The sequence below is a fragment of the Sceloporus occidentalis genome, unplaced genomic scaffold (assembly GCF_023333645.1).
Source record: "Sceloporus occidentalis isolate IW3139 unplaced genomic scaffold, rSceOcc1.0.p SCAF_16, whole genome shotgun sequence".
NCBI lineage: Eukaryota > Metazoa > Chordata > Lepidosauria > Squamata > Phrynosomatidae > Sceloporus > Sceloporus occidentalis.
In genome coordinates this window covers 9,788,126-9,811,106 of record NW_028316996.1, presented here as the reverse complement: position 1 = coordinate 9,811,106, position 22,981 = coordinate 9,788,126, and the positions used below count along the sequence as shown (strand labels likewise).

The 22,981-nt window shown below is 36.5% G+C and overlaps 1 protein-coding gene across 1 annotated transcript in view; it reads right to left on the bottom strand.

Moving 5' to 3' along the window:
* Positions 1–22,981, bottom strand: part of LOC149302997 (CMP-N-acetylneuraminate-poly-alpha-2,8-sialyltransferase-like) — a 60,000-nt gene that overhangs the window by 11,638 nt on the left and 25,381 nt on the right. The window contains exon 4 of the mRNA XM_089481805.1: positions 15,378–15,671. Coding sequence (XP_089337931.1) covers positions 15,378–15,671 — 294 coding nt within the window. The remainder of the gene's footprint in view (positions 1–15,377; positions 15,672–22,981) is intronic.

Here is a 22,981-nt window from a genome sequence, read left to right as displayed (position 1 = left end):
ATTCCTTTTTAAGATGAGAGTTCTTGCACAATCCCTCTTGATTTATAACACTCCACGCAAGTACCTATTCCCCACATGTTCTTACAGGAGTAAAAAAAGAGTACCATATGTTTATAACAAAACAGAGTATTTGTAACAGAGTAACGTGATAATACAAGACACAATTTATGCAGAGTATTTGTAACCGATTAAAGTGATTATATTTTTTTAATGTTGATCAATATTAAAATCTCTCAAGCAAGATAGTGGCACATTTGGACACTGCAGTAGAAGATTGTAAATAACTCAAAATATTTCATTATTACCCATAAAGAAGTAATTTGACACATAATAAGATTACCTGTATAAAAGGGTATTAAAGTTATGATGTGTCTACTAAAGTTATTATGATAAATATCCATCATGTGCAAACTAGACTGGGAAAGATGACCATTATGAGCAAACAAGACTCTAGAAGATGACCAATGTAGCTCCATCCTGGATTTCATACATTTATGGGGTTCTTTGAGGGTGATGGATGAACTTTTGAACTTTGTTAAAACACTTTCTACACATGTACAGAAGGGCAACTTAACCAGTGAATGAAATTAAATGGCTGAATTAATTCATCCTTTTCATCAATTTACATGCACGGCTTATTCTTAACAAATGGTGGCATTTCATGATCTGATACTTTAAGCCATTTAAAATGTATTTTTTGCCAGCTTTCCATCTGTGACAGAGGTCACATCTCTTTCAAGTACTTCATTGTATGTCTTTAGAAAAATACCCTATTAGTTCAAGGTCATTAAAGGCTATGTGGTTTGCTTACTGGAATTACTTTGCAATTATTTTTCCTGGCAACGACTACTGAAAGCAGAGAATCATTTCAATCAATTATGCTGCTCATTTGTGCTTTGCACTTTCCACAGCTCAGCTTTACATTGTTAGGCCGTATTGTTAGGCCGTGGGTATCTAGCTTACCTCGGTTTTTCCATTAATCATTACTTGAAGAATCCAGCAAAAGTTATTTAAAGTGATACGTGCAACCAACCTTCTGTCTAATGTATATTTGAGCTAGACCTCGTTGATCAACATGGCAGCTAAACCCTGCTATTCCAAAAGATGCTCAGCTAAAAGTGAAGAATTTTGCATGTGGCTGGTGGAGTAGCATATACATTTTTGGTCCACAGATACTTTTACATGATTCTTTTTAAGACCATGTTTGGTTTACTGTCCCAGTTTTCTTGACATAGGCATTGTTTCTGGCCACTGATTTACCTAGGGATGCTTTTTGACCCCACATAATCCCACTGTGGTTTCCAGCTTGTTTCAGCAATGAACCCTGTAGCTTTATATGCCTACCACTGGAAAATCAGCTGAGAAACACATTTAATTTGCTGCCTCACCAATATTTATGTGCGTGTGCAAATATTCTCTCTCCACATACACACATGCTCACATAGATCCATACATGTGTGCACACTATATCTTCCATATTGTTTGGCTCACACACATGCATACAAACATATATCATACCTCCAGTAGTCAAATTGCACCCAAACCCACCTGCCCCTCTTTTCTAAAAGCTGAAAAAAATGATGGTGAGTATTAGTATATTACAGTGTTCTACAGCTCTAAGAAAAGACAATAATGTGTGTAAAAACATAATATGCCATATTAATATTATATAAATAACTATTAATATGTCACAGAAAAAAGTCTCAGTAAAGCAATGTCTCATAGCTACTCCACAACCACATTGCTTAATATAAAAAGGTCCCTCTTTGGTCTTTTAAGAATGTTGGGAGGTATGCCACATAAATAAACACGCTCAGAAACAAAAGCTGCTTAGTGGAGAACCACAGCATGGTGCTCACTGCTCTCTAAAGTCTGTTGGAAAGATGTTGCCTGTGATGTGATAAATATCCTGAGATTCATCAAGAATCTATTTTATAAACATTAAATTAGCACACCAAACAAATATACTTTAGCAGACGTGTCAATTTATTCTTTCATCTGAAGGTAAAATGACATAAAAAACTGAGAAATGTTTAAGAAATATTCTCCTGTTTATATGGCAACAACTTATTAGTCCCTCCTTATGTGTCATATGTCATGTGTTCCTGGCCAAAATATGAACAATTACTTTTTCCAAAGATTTGGGGCATTCAAATAAGACTGATGTTAGTAATGATGCATTTAGTTTTGAAATAGTTAAATTGCGTAAATTAGGTGGGACAGCATTTTAAAGACTCTCATGAGCAGTCCATGACATTTGAATACCCTAGTATGCCTGGACTAGCAAAAGGAAGCGGCCATAGTAGCTCATAGAACTCTGCAAAAGTCTCAGAGGACAGGTTTCTGTTTTCCATATAAAATAACAATTCTGAAGTATGACTTGTTTTATAAAAAGATTGGTTTTGTTAATTTCCCATGGAGCAGGATGTTTTTTCTCGTTGTTTCCCATCCCCCTCATTTTCATTGCTGGGTGCACACGACCCAAACGCAGACACCACAGACACAGACACAGACACGTCACACTTGAAGTCTGCAATCTCCACTAAACAAAGTGCAAGGCGATTTGCTATTCATTATGTATTAGTGCTCTATAAAACACATTTACTGGCATTTGTGAAATGCCAAAACGCAGTGCTTTCACATCTCAAAATCAAAACAGTAACACAAATGTTCACATTCCTCATTCTATATTCAGAACAACAGCTGAGTAAAAATAAAAGTTATAGAAATGAACTACCAGAAACACCTTTTATATATAGCCTCTATAGATTCATATTGGCATTGTTGCAAGAATAGATATTTTGTTCCTTTCGTTTTAATAAAAGGACACCATGCAGTGTGGGAATTCTATACAGTATACACTAGTGCTGACAATGAACCAACACATGTTCAAATTACATTATTGTACCTTGTCTACATCTGATTGTGACCTGCAGTTCCTTCTGACAACAGGACACCCTTTGAGAAGATGTTTCCTGGTTTAAATGTTTTAAAAACCTCATATACCTCTTTATGAACCAGATATGCTTATAGAGGTATAGCGGAAGGATCCAAATCAAACCTTTTCCCCCACTTCCATCTTCTTCACTTCTCATTACCATTGCTACCATTTAACCCCCAGAACTTGGTGCCCATTATTGATTAATCACTGCTTCAAATGTAGCTGTAGCTGGACAACATTCCTTCCAAGCGTCCTTTTTTAGTCCATCTTTCCTCATCTTATGCCACCCTTCTCTAGGAGCTAAGAATGTTTGTTGGGTATGAGTGTATTACAGTGGTCTGGAGTGTACTAAGTAAACATAATGTGTAAACAAGTGTGTGTCAACTACACAGCTATAAATAGGGCTCAAGATTACAAAGAAATGTTTTCCACCTACCCAAACCTCTAACCACAAAACAAAGGTGTCAAATGTTGTGAGAGAGTAGAGTCAGGAGAGTTTTAATACTCCTGCATCATAGCAATACAACATACTTAATCATATAACTAAAATTAATTACCTTTCCTTAAAACTTCATCTAGTTAATTCTTTCAAGTATTTTTTTTTTCCAGTGGAGAAAAAGTGAATTATCTTAAATTTGTGTTTTTAATATAAAAAAATTCAACAATGCTAACTAGAGCATATTGTACAGATGTATACTGAAATTTAAAGTCTCCTTATGAATAGTGAAACTGCAACTTTAACAAGTATATGTGTATATTATAATAAATATATATAATTAATAAATAAATAAAAGCTGTTCTTTTTGAGAAACTATACATAACACTACTTATTATTTTTATTTTTAAGTATCAATTTGGTGTAGCTATTTTGTTTTTACAACACAGATTCCTTAATATTATTATTGTTTTTCCATGTGGTGTGTTAAGTAATTATGCAATATATAAGAAACTTGCAGATTCTCCTTTGTCATGTAAATTGGGGCTATTGTAAGTGATTCATTAGTACAATAATATGGAATTATAATTTAGAACTGCTTCACACTTTTAGTATCAGATTAGAAACAAATATATGAGATCTGAAAGAAAATAAAAACTGAGGAGGTGCGAAAACGCAAATTAAGTAATTATAATAAAATTAGCTATAGTACCCTGTCACTTTTATGTGTACGAGTAGACAATATATAGTATTTAATTACCTATCAGTGAATAATTACAATTCCATTGTTAAGAGTTGGCACTAACATTCATTTAGAACATTAAAAAATATCTTTGTAAAATAAATGTAGATTTTGACTGTTCTTTTGCTTTAGATCTAAGATTGTTTTACCACATGTAGACCATGTGAGGTAGGTCACTGACATACTTTCCTATGAGTGGTTGTCTTCTTTATCTGGAGGAAACATATAGATAATAGCATCTCGTGATTTATTTCTGCCAAAACTGCAGTTCTAATGTTTTGTGGTTAGAATCAGGTATGCAGCCAGGGGTTTCAGGGGAACTAGAACGGGATATTATGCAACTCTCCCACACAAGCTTACCCTAGTTTCACAAGATACCAACGGCTACAAGGGTTTCTCTTCCTGATATGTTATTTGTCCTAAAAATATAATGATAAATTATAATAATTAAAACTAAATATTAAGGTTGAATGAGGTTTTCCAGCAAGATTGTTCCTTCATAATGCATACTAATTTAGTGATTGATTCTATACTGTATTGCTATATATATATATATATATATATATATAGATAGATAGATAGATATATATACTGACCTAAGAATTTTCTAGGGTAGGCCACCAGGATATAGGTAGGTTCCCTTTGGGAGAGTGCTTTGATAATGGGGCAGGACTAGAGATATATAGGGGGGGAGCTAGACCTCAAACAGTCTTTAGAGGGTGGGGAGTAGTTGAAGAGTAGTTGGGGAAATAAGAAACCGACCCAGAGCCCTAGGTGAACGTTGCTTCACCAGGAACCTCTAGGTTAGCCTCTACGGCTATATGGGTTTTATACTGTGATACACAGAAACAATATTGATTATTACATTGTATTTATGGAGTACTATTACTAATTTACATATGTACTACGGTATGTTTCTATAAAAAAATATTTGTTCACATTTAAATATTGTATACGCCTAATGGTTCTTATCTGCTATCAAATTATATGTTTCAAAGTCAACAAAAGGGTCAAATGTATGGATAGTCCTGTTGCACATAACTACATAAAGTGCACACATTTAAATATCGCTGTAGCTATGTTCAGTAAAGCGCTAGTATTCCCCTGGTCTTTTGTACTGTATTATAGTATTAGATAGAAAGCACATCTGGCAACGACACAGATGAGCAGTTGCCAAAAAGGTACTGAAGCAAGCTCTAAATTATATCCATATTCAAAACTGAAAGCTATAATACATGATACACACTACCTAGCAAGCTGGAATTATGATAGTAAAATAGTACATTATAAGACTATTAGAATCTTTGCAAGCTGAGACACATACTAGTTTATTAAAATACATGGATAAAGGGCATATTTGTCACCTTCCACTCATCACTCTTCCCTGTAATTATGTCATCAAAATGTGAATGGGTTAAGTTACACAAAGCAGTAGAAATGATACAGAATGATAGTTTAGAATGGATGGATAGTGTTGGGAGTGTTTTGATTCAATGGATAGTATGGAAAGAGGCCAAGGTCATCAGTCAAATCAAAAAGCTTACATTCACTATACTGATATGTGCTAATCAGAAGTTACTAACAAGTTATTCTCCTGGTTCTAGAAGGCTCTAACTAAACAGTTCTTTATTCCTAGAGAAAGAGTGATATATCATGTTACTCCCTAGAATTAGAAGCCTCTCCATATTGATCACATTTGGAGCACAAGCTTAATTTACCACATTGATGTATAGTAATTTAAACTGACACTATTGCTACCTACTAGCTGCTCTAGAAAAAGAAACTGAAATAATTTATTTTTAAGTGGTAAGCAGTTAGGTCATTAAATTTAATTATGTCATGTGAAGGAGCCACACATAATTTGATTGTTTAATGTAACATCTTCTGTTGCTGACAATACGTACTTTTATCTAAAAGCAATAATATACATGCTCAAAATTCAGAAATACAGTATTTGCTCGATTATAAGACGACCCCCCAAAATCTGAATATTAACTTAGGAAAAAAAGAAAAAGCCCGAATATAAGATGACCCTAAATGAAAAAAGTTTTACCAGTAAATGTTAATTCATTCACTATTTTTTTAAATAAAAGCTATGATTGAGAAAAATATTTTTTTTGTTTTTATTTCCTTGTATTTTCCAACCTGCCCCCCAGTTACGCACATCTGCCCCCAGGCTTGCCACACCAATATGGCACTGTGGCCCATGATATGCCTTTTAACCCTCTATATGACACTGTGCCCCATGGTATGCCTTTTGACCCCCTATGTGCCACTCTGCCTCCAGAAATGCCTTATACCCCTATATCCCATTCTGGCATTTAGGGGGTTAAAATCCATATTATGGGGCAGAGTGGCATATAGGGAGGTATAAGGCATTTCAGGAGGCAGAGTGGCATTAAGGGAGTTAAAAGGCATTGTATAGAGCACTCTGCCTCCAGAAATGCCTTATACCCCTATATGCCACTCTGGCATTTGGGGGTTAAAAGGCATATTATGGGGCAGAGTGGCATATAGGGAGGTATAAGGCATTTCAGGAGGCAGAGTGCTCTATTAAATGCCCCCTTAACGCCACTCTGCCTCCTGAAATTCCTTATACCTCCCTATATGCCACTCTGCCCCATAATATGCCTTTTAACCCCCTAAGTGCCAGAGTGGCATATAGGGGTATAAAGCATTCCAGAAATGCCCTATGCCCCCATTTAACACACACATACACACTTACTTACTTACCGGTGCTTCCAATTTCCTGCTGTATTGCCGAGGCAGCGGATTGACGTCTCCTTCCGCTGCAGCCGGAAGGAGGTGGAGTTGGCAGCGGGAGTTTGTCTGCGTCCGTCGCGGATACCTTCCCCGGCTGTCAGAGATCAGAGTTCCCCGCACCGGTGCCGAACTCTGATCTCTGACAGTCGGGGAAGGTATCCGCGACGGACGCAGACAACCCCCGCTGCTAGCCACACCTCCTTCCGGCTGCAGCGGACGTTGTCTACGCGGATCGCGTAGACGTCAACCTGCTGCCCCGGCAATACAGCAGGAAGCACCGCTAAGTGTGGGGGGGGGGGGTGGAGACAGGAGGATCCAGGTCCCCTGCAGCGGTGCGGGGGATCTGGATTTCAGTCTCATAGTCAGACCTCTATTTGAGGTCTGATTAGAAGACGACCCCGATTAGAAGACGAGGGGTATTTTTCAGAGCATTTGCTCTGAAAAAAACCTCGTCTTATAATCGAGCAAATATGGTAAATGATATAAATCAAAAACACATCCATGTTATTATGTATAAGAAAGAAATACCATGGACATACTCTATACAAGGAGTAAAACTTGTTTGTAAGTCTATAAGTGTCAATTGCCCAAGTGTGAATTGTTTTTGTTTTTTTTAACTTGCCTTAAAATTAGGTTAATTGTTATTAATGTAGTATCAATATAGTCAAATTTATAAACTAACGTTTGCATCCTAATAGAAATTTAAGTTAAAATTCTAAGACAGAAAAAATATGAGCAGGGAAATGAGATGAAAAAAGTGCAACCAATACAAAATATACACAAAAATCCAGTGAAATATAAAAGTGTGAATAAAGTTAAAAGCCAGAGATGTCATGCTTAAACCTCATCTGTGAAGATTGTAAAGGTGCTTTTGCTTCATGTAAGGCTACATTGGGTATCCAATCTTCTTTTCCCTTAAAGGTCAAACAAGGTCCAGATCTCAAAAGATGGGGGGCCAAGGAAGTCTTCAAGGGGACAAGAAGGTACAACCCACATCGTCCAATCGAAAGACGAATCTTCAGGGACCTGGCTCTACTGTGGCAATTATAATGAGTGCATGTTTTGTGTGAATAAACTCAGTCATGCCTTCTAAACGCAAAAAATGGCACATGTGCACATGAGCATACCTGGGAACTTCTGGGCTCCGGCTACCCAGAGCCTTCCCTTGTGGGAACGTGATCCCAGGCCAGGAATATAAAAAGCGCAAAGTCCAATTGTCCATATAAAAGTGTAGCAATAACACACACTCATAATAAATGATCGTTAATAAGTTAAAAAGAAAAAGAAACACAACATAAACTTATGCTTAATAATAAGGATGCGTAAAGAACATCGTATAAAGCTCAGAATGTTCTTCTATTACAGCACAGACCTTAATATAATCCAATGATTTTATACAGGTGGTGCTGTTATGAAAAAGAAGCAGACGCAATTCTCAGACAATTCTCTGCAGGCACAAATAAGATATAAATAACACTGAATACAAATGAGCTACATTATGATAAACGTAAACATATCAACCATTTTTACTGCTGATAGAGGGGCTCCTTGCTAAACTAATTCCCAGAAGCAATCTTTCCTTGACAATAACAAGGAAATGGAACAGAGTTGCAGTATGACTACAGCTAAGAGGTCTATTGGACAGTGTTTGATTTAATACAACGGTTCAATGGTTATCAGTTTCAGAATCAGTTTCCAAGTCACAACTGAAAAAAATATACTAAAGGTTTTTTTTTTAAAGCCCAGGTCAATGGACTATGTCTGAGTTTTACCAAAGCAAAATAATAATAATAGAAAAACACATATTATGTTATGTCAGAATAAGTGAAATTCTTTTCTAGGGCCAAAAAAATTATTTGTGCTCTGGAGACGTACCATTGTGTAATCTGCATTTTTAAAGAAATCTTTCCATAGTACACGAAACAGGGCAAAATACTTGTTTTTTATCCAGATGAAAGAATTTATATGTTATGAAACATGCAGCATACCATCAACATGCAGAAGAATCTGAGGAGCCTGGCCCAAGTCTTAGAAAAAAACTGGGGATAAAAAGCTCCATGGCTAAGGACATGCAACTAAGCTTCTTCTTTTCTATAAAAATGGTAACTTCAGCTTGAATGGCTTCAAATATTTCATGTGAGAACAAAAAGGGAAACAAAAGACACTATCAAAGAGAAGCCAAATGGAAGAATAAAAAGCATTGCTGTAGCCATTTTTTTTGGCAAAGGTGCCTTCATCTGAATGAAATTTAGCTAGTAATCAATACAGTAAAAACACATCAAAACTAAGCAATACATAATGTACAACATGTAGAAATAAAAAAACATGAAGGTGCAATGTACTTGCTGCCAACACCTTGTTTATTTGAGATATGAGTGTTATTTAACAGAAATTAGATTAAACTGTCTCAGTTTTAAGGCTAAATACCTGATATATTGGAGAACTGCATAGATTCTGAAGAGCACAGGTTTATAAAAGAAGTGTCTTTGTGTAAACATAATTGCAAATTAAACGAGGTGTTCAATTATTAAAATCATTTCTCATATAGCAATATATATACTGTAGATTTTTTTGCTCTCTACTTCTTGACTTCACAATAAAGAAGAAATGTGTGAATGATATGATTTTCATAGGGGTGTGGGGATTATATAGCACCACTAAACAATTTGCACCATCATTTGGGGCCAATCTTCCTAGAGGAGCAGACATTCGGAATACAGCATGCCTTACAAACCACAGAAAAGAGACAAAAGGGTCCGCCGGGGCGTTTAAGTAGAACTTTACCAAGAAAATTACATCAGGAGGGGGCAGATACTTGCCATTTATCCTAATCCCTTTTAGCTGGGTGACAATTCTAACGCGTAAAGGCTGGAAAAACTGCCTAAGGTCAAAAAAGCAATTTCCACAGAAAGGCTAAAACGCCAGAAAAAACTCCAGAAAAAACGCCAAAACAAAGGAGAATGCAGTGGCAGTTTTCTTGGCGTTTTTCCTGGCGTTTTTCATCAAGAAAATAACGCAGGACAAAAACCCAAGTGGAAACCTAGCCTAACAAATATAAAATGTTTAATATTAGCTCTGCTCACTCTCAGGGGAAACTTGTCGGAATCCTTTGTTATCGCACACGCTATAGAAATACACTAAACATTAACTGTGTTAAACTTGCAAGAAATTGACAACCTGTACATTTCTCTACACAAAATGTACTACATATTGTACTAGTAACAACACTCTACCCCAAATGTAACCTATATTTTAGGGAATAGAACCCATAATCAGAATCTCAAAACATCAGTGAGATGAAATCCTTTTATGTCTTCACATACATAGAAAGAAGAAAAGGCAGGTAGGAATCTCCATTAACAAGATGTTTTTAACAAATACTAAAAAAGTTAAAATGTATAACATCCCAAATGTTCAGACAAAGTAGGATTTCTGCTCGTTACAACAAGTGTGCTACCAAAAGCTTGAGGCAGCCAATCAGTGGCAGGGAAGCACTCCCATTAAAATAAATGCGCACGTGAAGATACCTCAAGACATTCGCGAGCCAGTACTAGTGAGTGGTGGTGAACAGATCATAAGCCAGAATATGTGTTCGGCCTTCTCATGCATGGAAAATCGCTGGAGGTTGGGGCATATTCACGTTGAGGGACTCTGTGGAATTCCACTCTTGCATTTCTAGGGGGGGGAAGCATGTAAATTTAAGGGCTCTCTCAGCTTGATAGTGACAGCAGTGGAATTACCTTTGTGTGCTCATGACTTGGAAGGTTTCTCTTCATTGTGTTACAGTCACAGAATCTGAGAGAGATAAGTTCAGTGCAGGGAAAGTAAATAGTCATGCAGGCTTTACCATCAACTCCAGCGTGACAGGTTTGCTAAGTTAAAATAGCCCTTTATAAAATAAATAAATATTGATTTACAAGCAAATAAACCATCAAGCTTCCAATTCGACCTTAGAGATGTGATGTTAATCCACTAAAAACTTTCCCAAACTCCTACTTTGTCAAAAGAAGACTAAAAAACTAACCTATTCCCAATTCCCAATGTAAATCTCAACTGGAGAAAAATAAAAGCATGGTGCAGCAGGATAACCTTAATCACAAAAACTTACTTACAAAAACAGCTAAGAAAAAATTGATTTCAGTGGGAAGTCATACAATAATTTAAACACGGCTATTCACCCTGTTGTGCAGCAAGGCTTGTTATAAATGACACCTCTAATCTTGTGGGTAGTGATATTTTATATGTTATTAACTCACGTACTAAATCAGTCATTTTATCGGTTTAGTCAGACAATCACATCTTTCATTCTACTGAAGACACCAAAAGCTTTTGTTAATCTAAAGGAACATTCATCAACTCGGTGGATAAATCTATTCATCCTTCCATATGCAGGCTTTGTATTGGCATTTTTGGGAAACTTATCATTTATAAATTTACAGATAATGCTCTTACAAAAACTGCCACAATTCCTTCTCATTGGATAATACTCTTGAAGAGAAACTGCATCTTTGGGTCCTCATCTTGTCTGTCTAGCTGCCCTTGTATTCATTAGCAAATGAATGCCACTACTCATACTAATTTTTTTTTGTTTCCATTTGATGATATACTGCTCAATAAAGACACATAGTATTATTGGTTTAATTATTTACTGATTTAAAAGCATCATCATATTTCGCAAGTATGGACTAGCTATCCATACACAAAAACCATTGGATCTACATGTCATTTGCACAACATGTAATAACTCAATCCGTGGGCTGGTGTCCTTTAAATAAACATGACTTGGTGTTGCCCCAGTCCAGTCATGGATGAATAGGTGATTAATATGTAATGGATATTTGCTTGGAAATGTTAAAGGTTCATTTTTTTAAAACAAAAAGTTACCAAGTCACCTGTTTTAGGTCCATGTGTGTTGTATAGATTCATGCCCTTCAATGATCTCCAGTGCCCATACCTGGAAACTGTCCACATTTCTCCCATGAGTCTTCCCAATCAATATTTATTCTCAATGTTTAATACTACCCAGACCCCAACCCCTTTCAAGTCTATTGAATTTAGCCTGCTCCTTAAGGAACCCCTGACTCTTCCTGCCTCCTCCACCAGGGGTAGCCCTGTAAATTCCTAGGCAATGGTGTATTTAGGCTGGGAGCTACCCTAAGCCTGACCCAGAGCAGAATCCCAGCTGCCCCCAAAACTTACTTCTGCTCCAGCATCCACTCTCCTAAGCACAAGGATATGAAACTTTAAGGAACCACATGCTATGGAAACTGTGCTAGCAATGAACAGACCTTCATGATCTAAATGGACTGGCTACAACTGGTCCATTTGGTAAGTAAGGCACCAGGAAGTCTGATCACCCAAAAGGGCAATTTGCCCCTGCTTTCTTGCAGAGGAGCTGCCACCCCCTGGATCTACCACCCTGGGTTTAGCCAGTGTTGCTGGGCACATCAATATCCAACAAAGGTCTGATGTAAGCAAAGGAGAAGACATGCCTCTATAACGGGTAGGTGAGCAAGTATAATCCCTAACCTGAAATTAACAATGTCTTTGCCACCAACCTCCTGGGCATCAGAGGATTAAATAGCAGGTGCAGTCAATATTAGTCAATAAAAGAGTGAGACATCAAATATTCTGTCAGCTTTTTTTAAAGGGCAGTATTTTAATCAATATAGGCAACTGATGGCAATTATTTCAAATGTAGCTAACCAATTGAGTACAGTTGTCTCCCTGGTAACAAATGTAACTTTTAGCTTAACTGTTCTACAGCAAATTAAAGAGGACCTTGAGGTCAAAAATGTGTTTGGTAAAACACATTACAGCAATGTCACCCTGGTCTCATACTTTAAGTTTATTTTCATGAAATAACTATATTTATGATTCACAAAATATAATATTTAACAGATAGTAATATCGTGATTTCCTACATCATAGCATAAGAGGTATCCTTCTTCTATACAGTTGTGTTTCTGCATTCTCTATATCGTAAGCTTGCTTACCTGATTTATTGGTTTGCCTCTGACTTATTACATATATATATATATATATATATATATATATATAATGACATCGCTACATTATCAGGCAATTTACTGAGGCCCTTTCTGCAGTATATTTAACCAGTGTTCCTCAGCTTTAGTAGTCTACGCTGTTCCATAGAGACGTAGAGTAATAAATTAGGTTGACCAGATCTCGTCTTTAATGAGGGGAATTTTATAAAATAGATAGATTGATAGATAGATTAAACTCCACCTAGTTAAAAATGGAGGCACAGTTACCATACAGCTGTAAAAAAAAGATACATTTACCAATGATGGGTAGTAAAAATAGCAAACTGACCCATATCATTTATTAACCTGATAGGTAAGCCCCAGGGTAATGACTTTTTGGAAGGGAGAACTTTCAGCGGCTCCTTCTTTGCTTGTGCATTCGTCTTCGGGCGAACATGAAAACGAACACGAAGAGTGCGTTTTTGCGCCTGTACGAGCGACAACAGAGTCGCTCGTACAGACTTTTAAAACCCTAATGCTGCAACTTACCCGGCACATCCCACTGGTCTCCCTGTTCTATCAGTTAAATGTCCGTACGAACGACTTTATTGGTGACCAACAGAGTCGCTCGTACAGACTTTTAAAACCCCAATGCTGCAACTTACCTGGCACATCCCACTGGTCTCCCTGTTCTATCAGTTAATAAATGATAGAACAGATAGACCAGTGGGATCTGCCGGACGAGTTACGGCACCAGGAGTTTAACAGTCTGTACGAGCGACCCTATTGGTCGCCAGCAGGGGGCTCGTCTGCCATCAACCAATGGCAGACGAGCCCCCTGCTGACAACCAATAGAGTTGCTCATACGGACATTTAAACTCCTGGCGCCAGAGCTGCGTTAACCCCGTATTAACCCCTTAACCGGAAAAAACGAATGTCCATGAATATTCGCCCGAAGAGAAGACAGGAACAGGCGAATATTCGCGGAATACGAAGATTTTTTTTTTCCCGACGACGAGCACGAAGACGAACACGAAGAGCCCCCTGGTGCCCAAGTCTACTTTGTACCCTTTTTTTTTTTTACCTATTATTAAACCTGTTGTGATTTCTCATCCTGTACTACATGCACTCCACAGGGAGCCTATGCGAGGGCATCAATTTGCAACATCAATAGAATGTATAATGGATCTTGTGAAACCAGGCACATTTTGCTTTTCAAAGATAAATTAATTTTAAGATTAAATAATAATTTGAATGAGGGTGACACATCTAAGCTCATTTCCAGAACTCCAATGGTTAATGGTTAAGTAATCACATGAATTCTGCATCTAAATGCAATTCTGACGGTCTTGACCAGCTGCTGCGGAAATCATATCCACATAACCGGAATATAAATATACTGTCAATGTGACATTAATGGGAAATGCACAAGTGCCTTAAATAACAATGTAAGAGGAAATACATAAAGTCAAATGATTACTGCAGATTACAGGAGTCAAAGTTGATACCGGTTATTGGGCCAGTGTAGAAAAAAAGATGTAGCTACATAATCTTTCTTGAACCCAAAAGTCTGTTCTTCAGATTTGAAGAAGAGACCACTGAGGTATTAAAAGCTTTTGTAACTCTACTTCTTTTTTAGCTCAATAAAAAGAATTGTCTTTGGCTAAAGATTCCATTTTCTCTTGGGCTAATGAAGCTATATCCATTTTTCTTTTGTGGGCTCCAACTGAGCAAACTAAAATGGAGCTGTAAAATCACATGTTGATAATCTCATGTTTTGAAAAATCGGGACATCAGGGGTAAAGTTCTCAGGGCACAGGAAGGGCACAGGTTTGGCATAAGGTGCCAGAATCCTTAGGGATTTAGATCCCTGGATCAAGCACATCAAACACATGTATCCAAATGCCCACATTACCCACGGGTGCAAGGGTGCTGTATTATTTCTTTGTCAGTGGATGAAGGGACAATTTGCCATTGCTGGTATCCTTAAGTAGTGGGTCTTTTTCAAGTACTCATTAATCCTGGTGGATAAAGCAGCCTGGCATGTACCCCCTGGCTCACAAAAGGTTAAAAGCCACATACAAAATAAATTGTATCTTTACATCTGTCTCTGGCTATTCTTTTAATGAGATTTGGTGAAATACTATACATGAATTCACACTAAGATGTATCCAGTCTTTGTTAAAATATGACTAAATATTACTGGGGCATCTGTATTAAGGTCATCTTACTGTAGATAAAAATGAACACATAATAAAATGTTGTACCACCAAACATTATTATTTGATTCTGCTGCAGACTTGCTTGCTCAATTTAAATCAATAAGGGGAAAAATGGAAATGTATTTATATGTGAATATATTTCAAAGTGAACAAACACGCCATTCTGAATTGAGTCTGCTTATACATGCCCAGTTCATACATTTCCTTATAAATCATTACTTCAGATACAATGTTAAGTATGAAATAGGTGGTCTCTAGAACAGGTTAGTCATTTGATGGTACTTACCCTCTGACAGCATGAATGAGTCTCAGTGATGGATATGCAGTTCGTACTTTCAGTTTATTTTTAAGGATTAATGTATTAACCCATTCCACATGCTTCTCGCCACCTTTGACCATGAAAGCTGGGATCCACAGGACACTATCATTGAGCATGGATAGTCTATGGACAAATCTCTCTCTGTCGCTCTCATTGCGAAAGCCTCCAAATGCTCTCTGTACCACAGATGGATTCATGGTAATAAAATCCGATTTAGTTCCAACATCAGCAGCAAATTCCACCACTGGTGCCAGGTTGCACCTGGAAAGCATAACATAAAATAATGAATACAGGGTGCCACATTACAGCACAATAACATTTGGTAGCGAGAAAGAGGTAATTATGTTATGAGAAGGGGCTGCTTAATTGGCATACCTGGGAACTTTCAAAATGACCTGACCCTTTGACTCTCTACATATTAACCCTTTGACATTCCATCATGTAGATTGTACGGAATGGCATCAAATGTTTTAAACTGGTCCCCAAAGATATCAGTCATTACCTACTGTTATAAAACACACTGAACAATTCAAGTAAGATATATAGGGCTGCAACAACTAATCGATAAAATCGATAATAATCGATAATGAAAATCGTTGCCAACGAATTTCATTATCGATTAGTTGAATCGATTTTTATCAATTATAAAATGAGGGTTTTTTCAGAGCAAATTCTCAGAAAAATACCCCTCATTATTTAATCCGTTTCAGTGACTCACAGCAGCAGCTCCTACTTACCAGTCCCTCCCTGTAATCACTGTGACAACTGGCCACGCCCCTTCCTTCTCCCAGAACCACATGGCTGTGACACTCATCTAACTGTAAGTATAATATTAATATTTGGGCTGCTGAAAGTTAGGGGAGGTGGGGATTAATTTAGGCGAAGTTATGGTTAATGGGGTGTTTAGGGTTAATTTAGGGGCAGTTATGGTTAATGGGGTGTTTGGGGTTAATTTAGGGGCAGCTGTGGTTAATGGGGTGTTTGGGGTTAATTTGAGGCAGTTGTGGTTGATGGGGTCTTTAGGGTTAATTTAGGGGATGCTGTGGTTAATGGGGTGTTTAGGGTTAATTTAGGGCCAGTTATGGTTAATGGGGTGTTTAGGGTTAATTTAGGGTAGTTGTGGTTGATGGGGTATTTAGGGTTAATTTAGGGGTAGTTATGGTTAATGGTGTGTTTAGGGTTAATTTAATGATGAGGACTGAGGGTTAATTAATTAAATAAAGTTAATTTAAGGTGCAGTTAGAGGTAAAGGGGGGCAAAATAAGGGGAATCTAAATCCTGGGGGCAGTGAAGATTAACCCAGTACTTATTTATAAAAGTATGGTGTCAGTGTGATGCGAACGGGTCTGTGACTCTATGAGGGGACTATGAGATATCGGGGGGGGGGTATAAGGCATATCCGGGGAGGACGGAGAGACATATCTGGGGGTATAAGGCATATATGGTATATAAGGCATATGTGGGGAGGGCAGTGTGGCATGTCTGGGGAGGACGGAGTGGTGTATCAGGGTGTATAAGGCATATCTGGGGCCACAGTGGCATATGTGGGGGTGTCGTGGAGTGGCATATGTGGGGAGGGCAGCGTGGCATTCTGGGAGGCAGTGTGGCATGTCTGGGGAGGATGGAGGGGTGTATCAGGGGGTATAAGGCGTATCGCGTGGAGTGGCATATGTGGGAGGCAGCGTGGAGGGGCATATGTGGGAGGCAGCGTGGCAAGCCTGGGCTCAAATGTGCATAAATTGGGGGGGGGGGCTGGTTGAGAAATAAAGACAAGAAATGTATTTTATCAAAGTTTTTTTATTCTGCTGTTTGTATTTAACATCATTTGTTTATTTAATTATTTTATCAAAAAAATAATCGGCCAACTAATCGATTATGAAAATAATCGTTAGTTGCAGCCCTAAAGAGATATATATATATATATATATATATATATATATATATATATATACACACATAAACTGTATCTATAAAATTCACATAATACTGTTTTCATACACAGTTTACTACCCTTAAAATTAAATTTTAAAAATACTGTTTCTTGGTTGCATAAATAATTTGTTGAATTCTAAGAACATAAACCAAATGATCTCACAAAGGAGGTCAATGTGCAAAACAGCCTTTTAACAAGCTCCTGACAATATTCGACAATTTGACAATTATTCCGGCGGGGGACTATTATTTAATTGTAACTCAAGACCCATCAACTATTCGTTTTAGTCAAAGTACCTTGTGGTTTAGAAGGGAAGTATCTGGATGATATTTCACTGTGATATAATGGTTTATATGGAAACATTGACTCATTTTCAGTTCAATGGTAAGATACTAATATAGGGTCTTAAGCCTATTTTGATCTCTAGACCAAAATCCACTTGAGCCTCCATTTTCTGGCCCAAAAAAATAAAAACCGGACAACATCCTCCCCATCAAAACTTTTTATGACTAGCTATTCACCCAAGAAAACATATCTCAGGAGCATTCATAAAATATTACAGTAATTCTCTTGCAAGGCAATGTAAAATACTATATTGGTTTAATTGTTATAAAGGTCATTACATGGTTATTTAGGCTGCCAAACATACACAAACCCATGAAATTACATATTATCCTTGTTTGCTGATCCAGAAGAAGGAAAAAAAAAACTATTTCCATTTCAGTTTTCCCAGAATAAATAAACGTAAACACTGTATCTGTTTCAGTTTTCCATGGATCAACATTACCTACGTGAAATATCGCAATTGGAGGAATATGGAAAAAGAAGATGATGTTATTCTTCTTTAAATCGTTCAATTATAACCATTACCCTTGTTGTAGGCATGTGGTTTATTTTCACTAGCAAGATATGAACTAATAATTGGACTGTAGTCTGTACTGCATCTTAATTTCTGTATACAAACCAAATGATTAATAGTTAATAGTGAGTAATATTTGATATGTCTTCCAGGGATAACATTGCTAGAAACTTATTCTATCTCTTAACTTTTTACTTAATTGAGTAATAAAATTTTAGCCAAATAAATGAAGCATAAAAAAGGCAGTTAAAACAAATTGAATCATGCATTTGATGTGCTGTAGTTAATTGATAATTTACAGTGTATAATAAAATGGATATCCTTATCTCTAATTAAAATACAGACAAGATAAAAATGTTGTGAGGATTTTTCTAACTCTACTAAGACAAGCTAATGATAAATAAAGACTGCATAATTTAATGGGATTCTACATGTTACTGGGCGTTTCCAAGAACCACATGGTCTGGTGAAACAAGGTATTCTTCTCATTGAATTGCCCATTATGATTATATTATATATATATATATAATAATAATATATTATATGATTGTTCGTTATTGAGGTTTATAGCACCATCATGTTCCACAGTTCTTCAGAAAGGGTATATAGGACACAGACAGTACAATACATATACCATACATTGTACACAGAACAATTTAGGCTTACAGAAACAAACATTTAGTATGAGTGGCATATTTACACTGGGCCTTACCCTAGGCCTGACCCATGGCAGCACCCCCAGCCTCCCCTTGGCAAATGCACAGAAATTTAAAAGGAGCTCTCAGGTACCACGTGACTTCTGGAGTTTGGTTACTTTGTTAGATAACATTCTATGTGTTTGCTTTACCACCATTACCTCAGTAATTATGAAGCAATCTGTTACACAACATAAGAACTCTGCTAGCATTATCAACCTGGCTTATGACTCTGTCAAGATGCTTTCATGGCACTTAATTTCCTCCCCACTTGAGACAAATTATTAGTTGTGAAGGTGAATCTTTTGAGTTCCCTCTGTACACAAAATCCACGTCAATCACAGTTAGTCATGTGTTAAAATCTATTATGTTTGTAGATTGTTTTGTAATGCAGTAAAATGTTGTATAGGATGGTTATTGCAAGACAGTTTAACGGAATAGGATCATTAACCCTTTTAATTATAAAATAATACTTTATCCTATGCAGTAATGTATCCAGTGACACCACATTTGTTATCTAATAGAAAGCATATAATGGGTAGGTTCCATTATTTTAATCCCTTTCCACATGGCATTCTTGAACAAGTTAGATCATAATAAATAGTATGTGATTTATTTATCTCTGGGGTGACTAATGCATTGCTGAGTCCTACTAAAACCAAATGGTAGCTGCCTCCCTTTGGTAGTTTTGCAAATATTAGATTACTATACTCTACCAAGCAAAACAGGCATAAGAGGAGAAAATATATCTTCTTCCTTTTCACTAAATGGTGATTTTTAATGCAGAGAACATTATGCATGTTTTGCCAGGAATCATATACATTCCAAAATGAATACAAACCTCTAGGTAGCCATGGCAAAACAAATGGAAAATTAAGGCTAGAGCAATTTGTATAAATAGTTTAAAAAGTTGCATAATAATTTGGGTTGATTACATAATCATAAAATAAATACAAGATGATTACAACATTTCTTGCTTTCTATCTGTAATTTTACTTCAAAATTATTCCAAACTTTGTATAGAAATAAACACTCCCAGACATGTTTGCAAATGTAATACTGGTTTTCTATGTAAAACAATTTGGGTTCAAAGTCATAAGAGTGGAACATTCACCACGGCAGCCAAATGAATGTTCTTGCTGTTCGACTTTTTTAGAACGTTGAAGGAGAATTGCTCTTTCTACTTTTAATTTTAAATACAGCTTGACCTTTGTTGGTAATTGGTTGAGAACCTGGTAGATATAACCCCAAAACCTAAAACCAGCGCTAAATACAACAATAGAAAGTATGCATACATGTTTGATGTGTCCCATCATATGCCATTTAATGCATACAGCAGCAGAGGGGTCCCTCGCCCCTTTTACAAACTCTTCAAACTATGCAGGAGATATGTTAAAGGTAAAGGGTTAGTATGTATGTATATACATATATGTATGTTCTGTACCCTAAATAAACCTCTGTTATGGTGTTAATTGTATTATAAATCATCTTAAATGTATACTACAAGGAACCTCCATTTTTGTCCCTGATAATTTTGATAAATACTTTTTGTCCCTGATAATTCTTCCCTATTGAGTTACCCCTCTCTCTTAGTGGAGAATCTGTATGGATGCGGTAAAGAGATGGAGATGGGAGAAAATAATTGTTATGCTAATTTGCTGTAGATGTTGGCATCCTCTAGGAAAGAAGTTACACTGAGTGAAAAAAAAAGGCAGCGCTAATAAATTAATTTAGTTACACTAAAAGCTGTGAAGGTGTTATGACAATGAGGATGAAACACATTATACCTGAGCGGCGAGAATGCAATATAACAAGATTGCTGGAGTGATAAAAATGATGGTCACAGATCATTAAATGAAGTAGGGTTGTAAAAAACAAAGGCGTAGAGGGTTCATACTGTATTAGTTATGATTTAAAACTGGATTTTATACAGAATAACAATTTAGGGGTATGGAGAAGGAATAATGAGCTTGGTACAAAATAAGATGGATAGCTACGTGATCCCTTTATGTTTTCTTGTGGTCTGTTTAGCCTGGGTGGATTCTATGATGTGTTTCAGCTGTACACATTTTCCTGCACATGATATACTCACATACAGTCACCTCTGCCATTGGCTTAGGGAATTTTTCATGCATGTTCAACCCTCCATGTGCATGTGTGGAAAGGGATCCCATTGGTTTCATTGGAAGCACTTTCTTGCCACTGACTGACTACTTTGAGCAGGTGATACATAGGGTTTAAAAAAGAATGGGGAGATAGCTAGTACCATACGTGGATATGTCATCTGCACAGCGAATACATTTCAGGCTCAAATGAGGAGAGAATGTTTTACTGTTTTTCTATTCTAGAATAATCACTGGTAAATTAAGGGGAAACCACAGCCCAAAGCACAAGGGATAATGTTTCCAATTCTGCATTTAGTTACAAATGTGTCAAATTCAGCAGACTAGACTAGGCAGTTCCATTGAACATAAAAGTGATATATACACAATGCTGCTAATAGATTTCCTTTAAGCCATATTCATATACAAAAATGAAATCCCTCTTTAAAAGGGTTTTTTTCTCAGTGATCTCAATCTATATTTATATGAATATTTGTTCTATATAGTGGGTATTTCTCTTGGTAGGGAAAGCTATAATAGTGTAGGACATATTGCATTCAACTTAATGTTTAAATGCTATTTTTATAACATCAAAACCTATTTTTTACACGTTTTAGAATAATACAAGCACATCCATATAGAATACAATCTGAAAAAGTGAAGTTGTAATGGGCTAGAAGGCCTAGTTGTTTTGTTGTTTGTCTAGTACACACTGCCATTTATAATTAATTACAATACTGCAGTATACGGTATGCATACAATAATCATATGTTTACAATTAAAAAGCGGAATGTACATCACTAGGTTTGTGTTTTCCCTAAGCTTTTACAAAATAGATTTACAATCTGGGCAGCTTAAGAGCTCTTTAAATAGTGAGTGATTTTAACATTTTCATAATATCCACTTAGAACAAATGAATTTTAAGATTTTGGAGATAATTTGTTGGCATGTTCTAAACAACCGTTATAGCCTCATGTGAGTCTCAGACAAACTGTTTCCAATTTTATTTTACAAAACCACATTGTCTGTCTTACAATCACTAACATGACTTACCAGCTTAGCAGCTTTAGCAACTTTTATTATTTACCCATCCTTTTTAACTGCAATATTTTACAAGCTTTGCCAAAAAATCCCCATAGTATGCAATTTAAACACTTCATTTTTCAGAAATCTATATTCTTTTTTTTCCGTCTGAAATTTATGCATCTTTCTGGATTTACCCCTGGGAGATAAAGCTGCAATTACACTATTTTTGTACGTTACTAGGAAAAGAAAAAAGACCCAGCATATTTTAATATTATTTACAATAATTGAAATACAGTGCATCTGTCCTTTTTCTTAATCTAGTACATAATAGATATGAACATGCTGATCTAGTGGAAAATACAACTGAAATCTGATATTTCTAGCAAAAAAATCCCAACAGTTTGAGCACACAAAACTGTATTTTCTATGCAGCTTAAAAGTCTAAAGGGACAGTATATATTATAACAAATAATATATATATATATATTTACGCTACACTACTTATATATATATAACACATATATAATCCCCAATTCCAAAATATCATTTTAAAAGTGAACCTCTCTTTGGAGACACATGACACTGTTTGTATCAAGGGGCATTAAGCTTTATAGGGCGTCACAGAGTCAATCTGATCTTTGGTTACCATTGCAAAAATATACACGTCAATACCAAATAATCAGGACATAACATTATTTCCTACGTTTGCTTGGGCTACTTTTATTAATAGAATATCCTAAGGTTGTTAACGGGTTAAAAGTGAACCTCAAGGAAGCTAGGATATGTGTCTGAATGTAACACAGCTAACATTACCTAATCAAGTCTCTGTCCTGTAGCTATCCCTTTAGCCTGTCTAAACCAACAATCTATAACCTAATAATATGAGAACAATAACCTAATGGTGAGAAACAACCATAGAGAGCCTGATAACAGAAACATATAAGATGAATGTACAG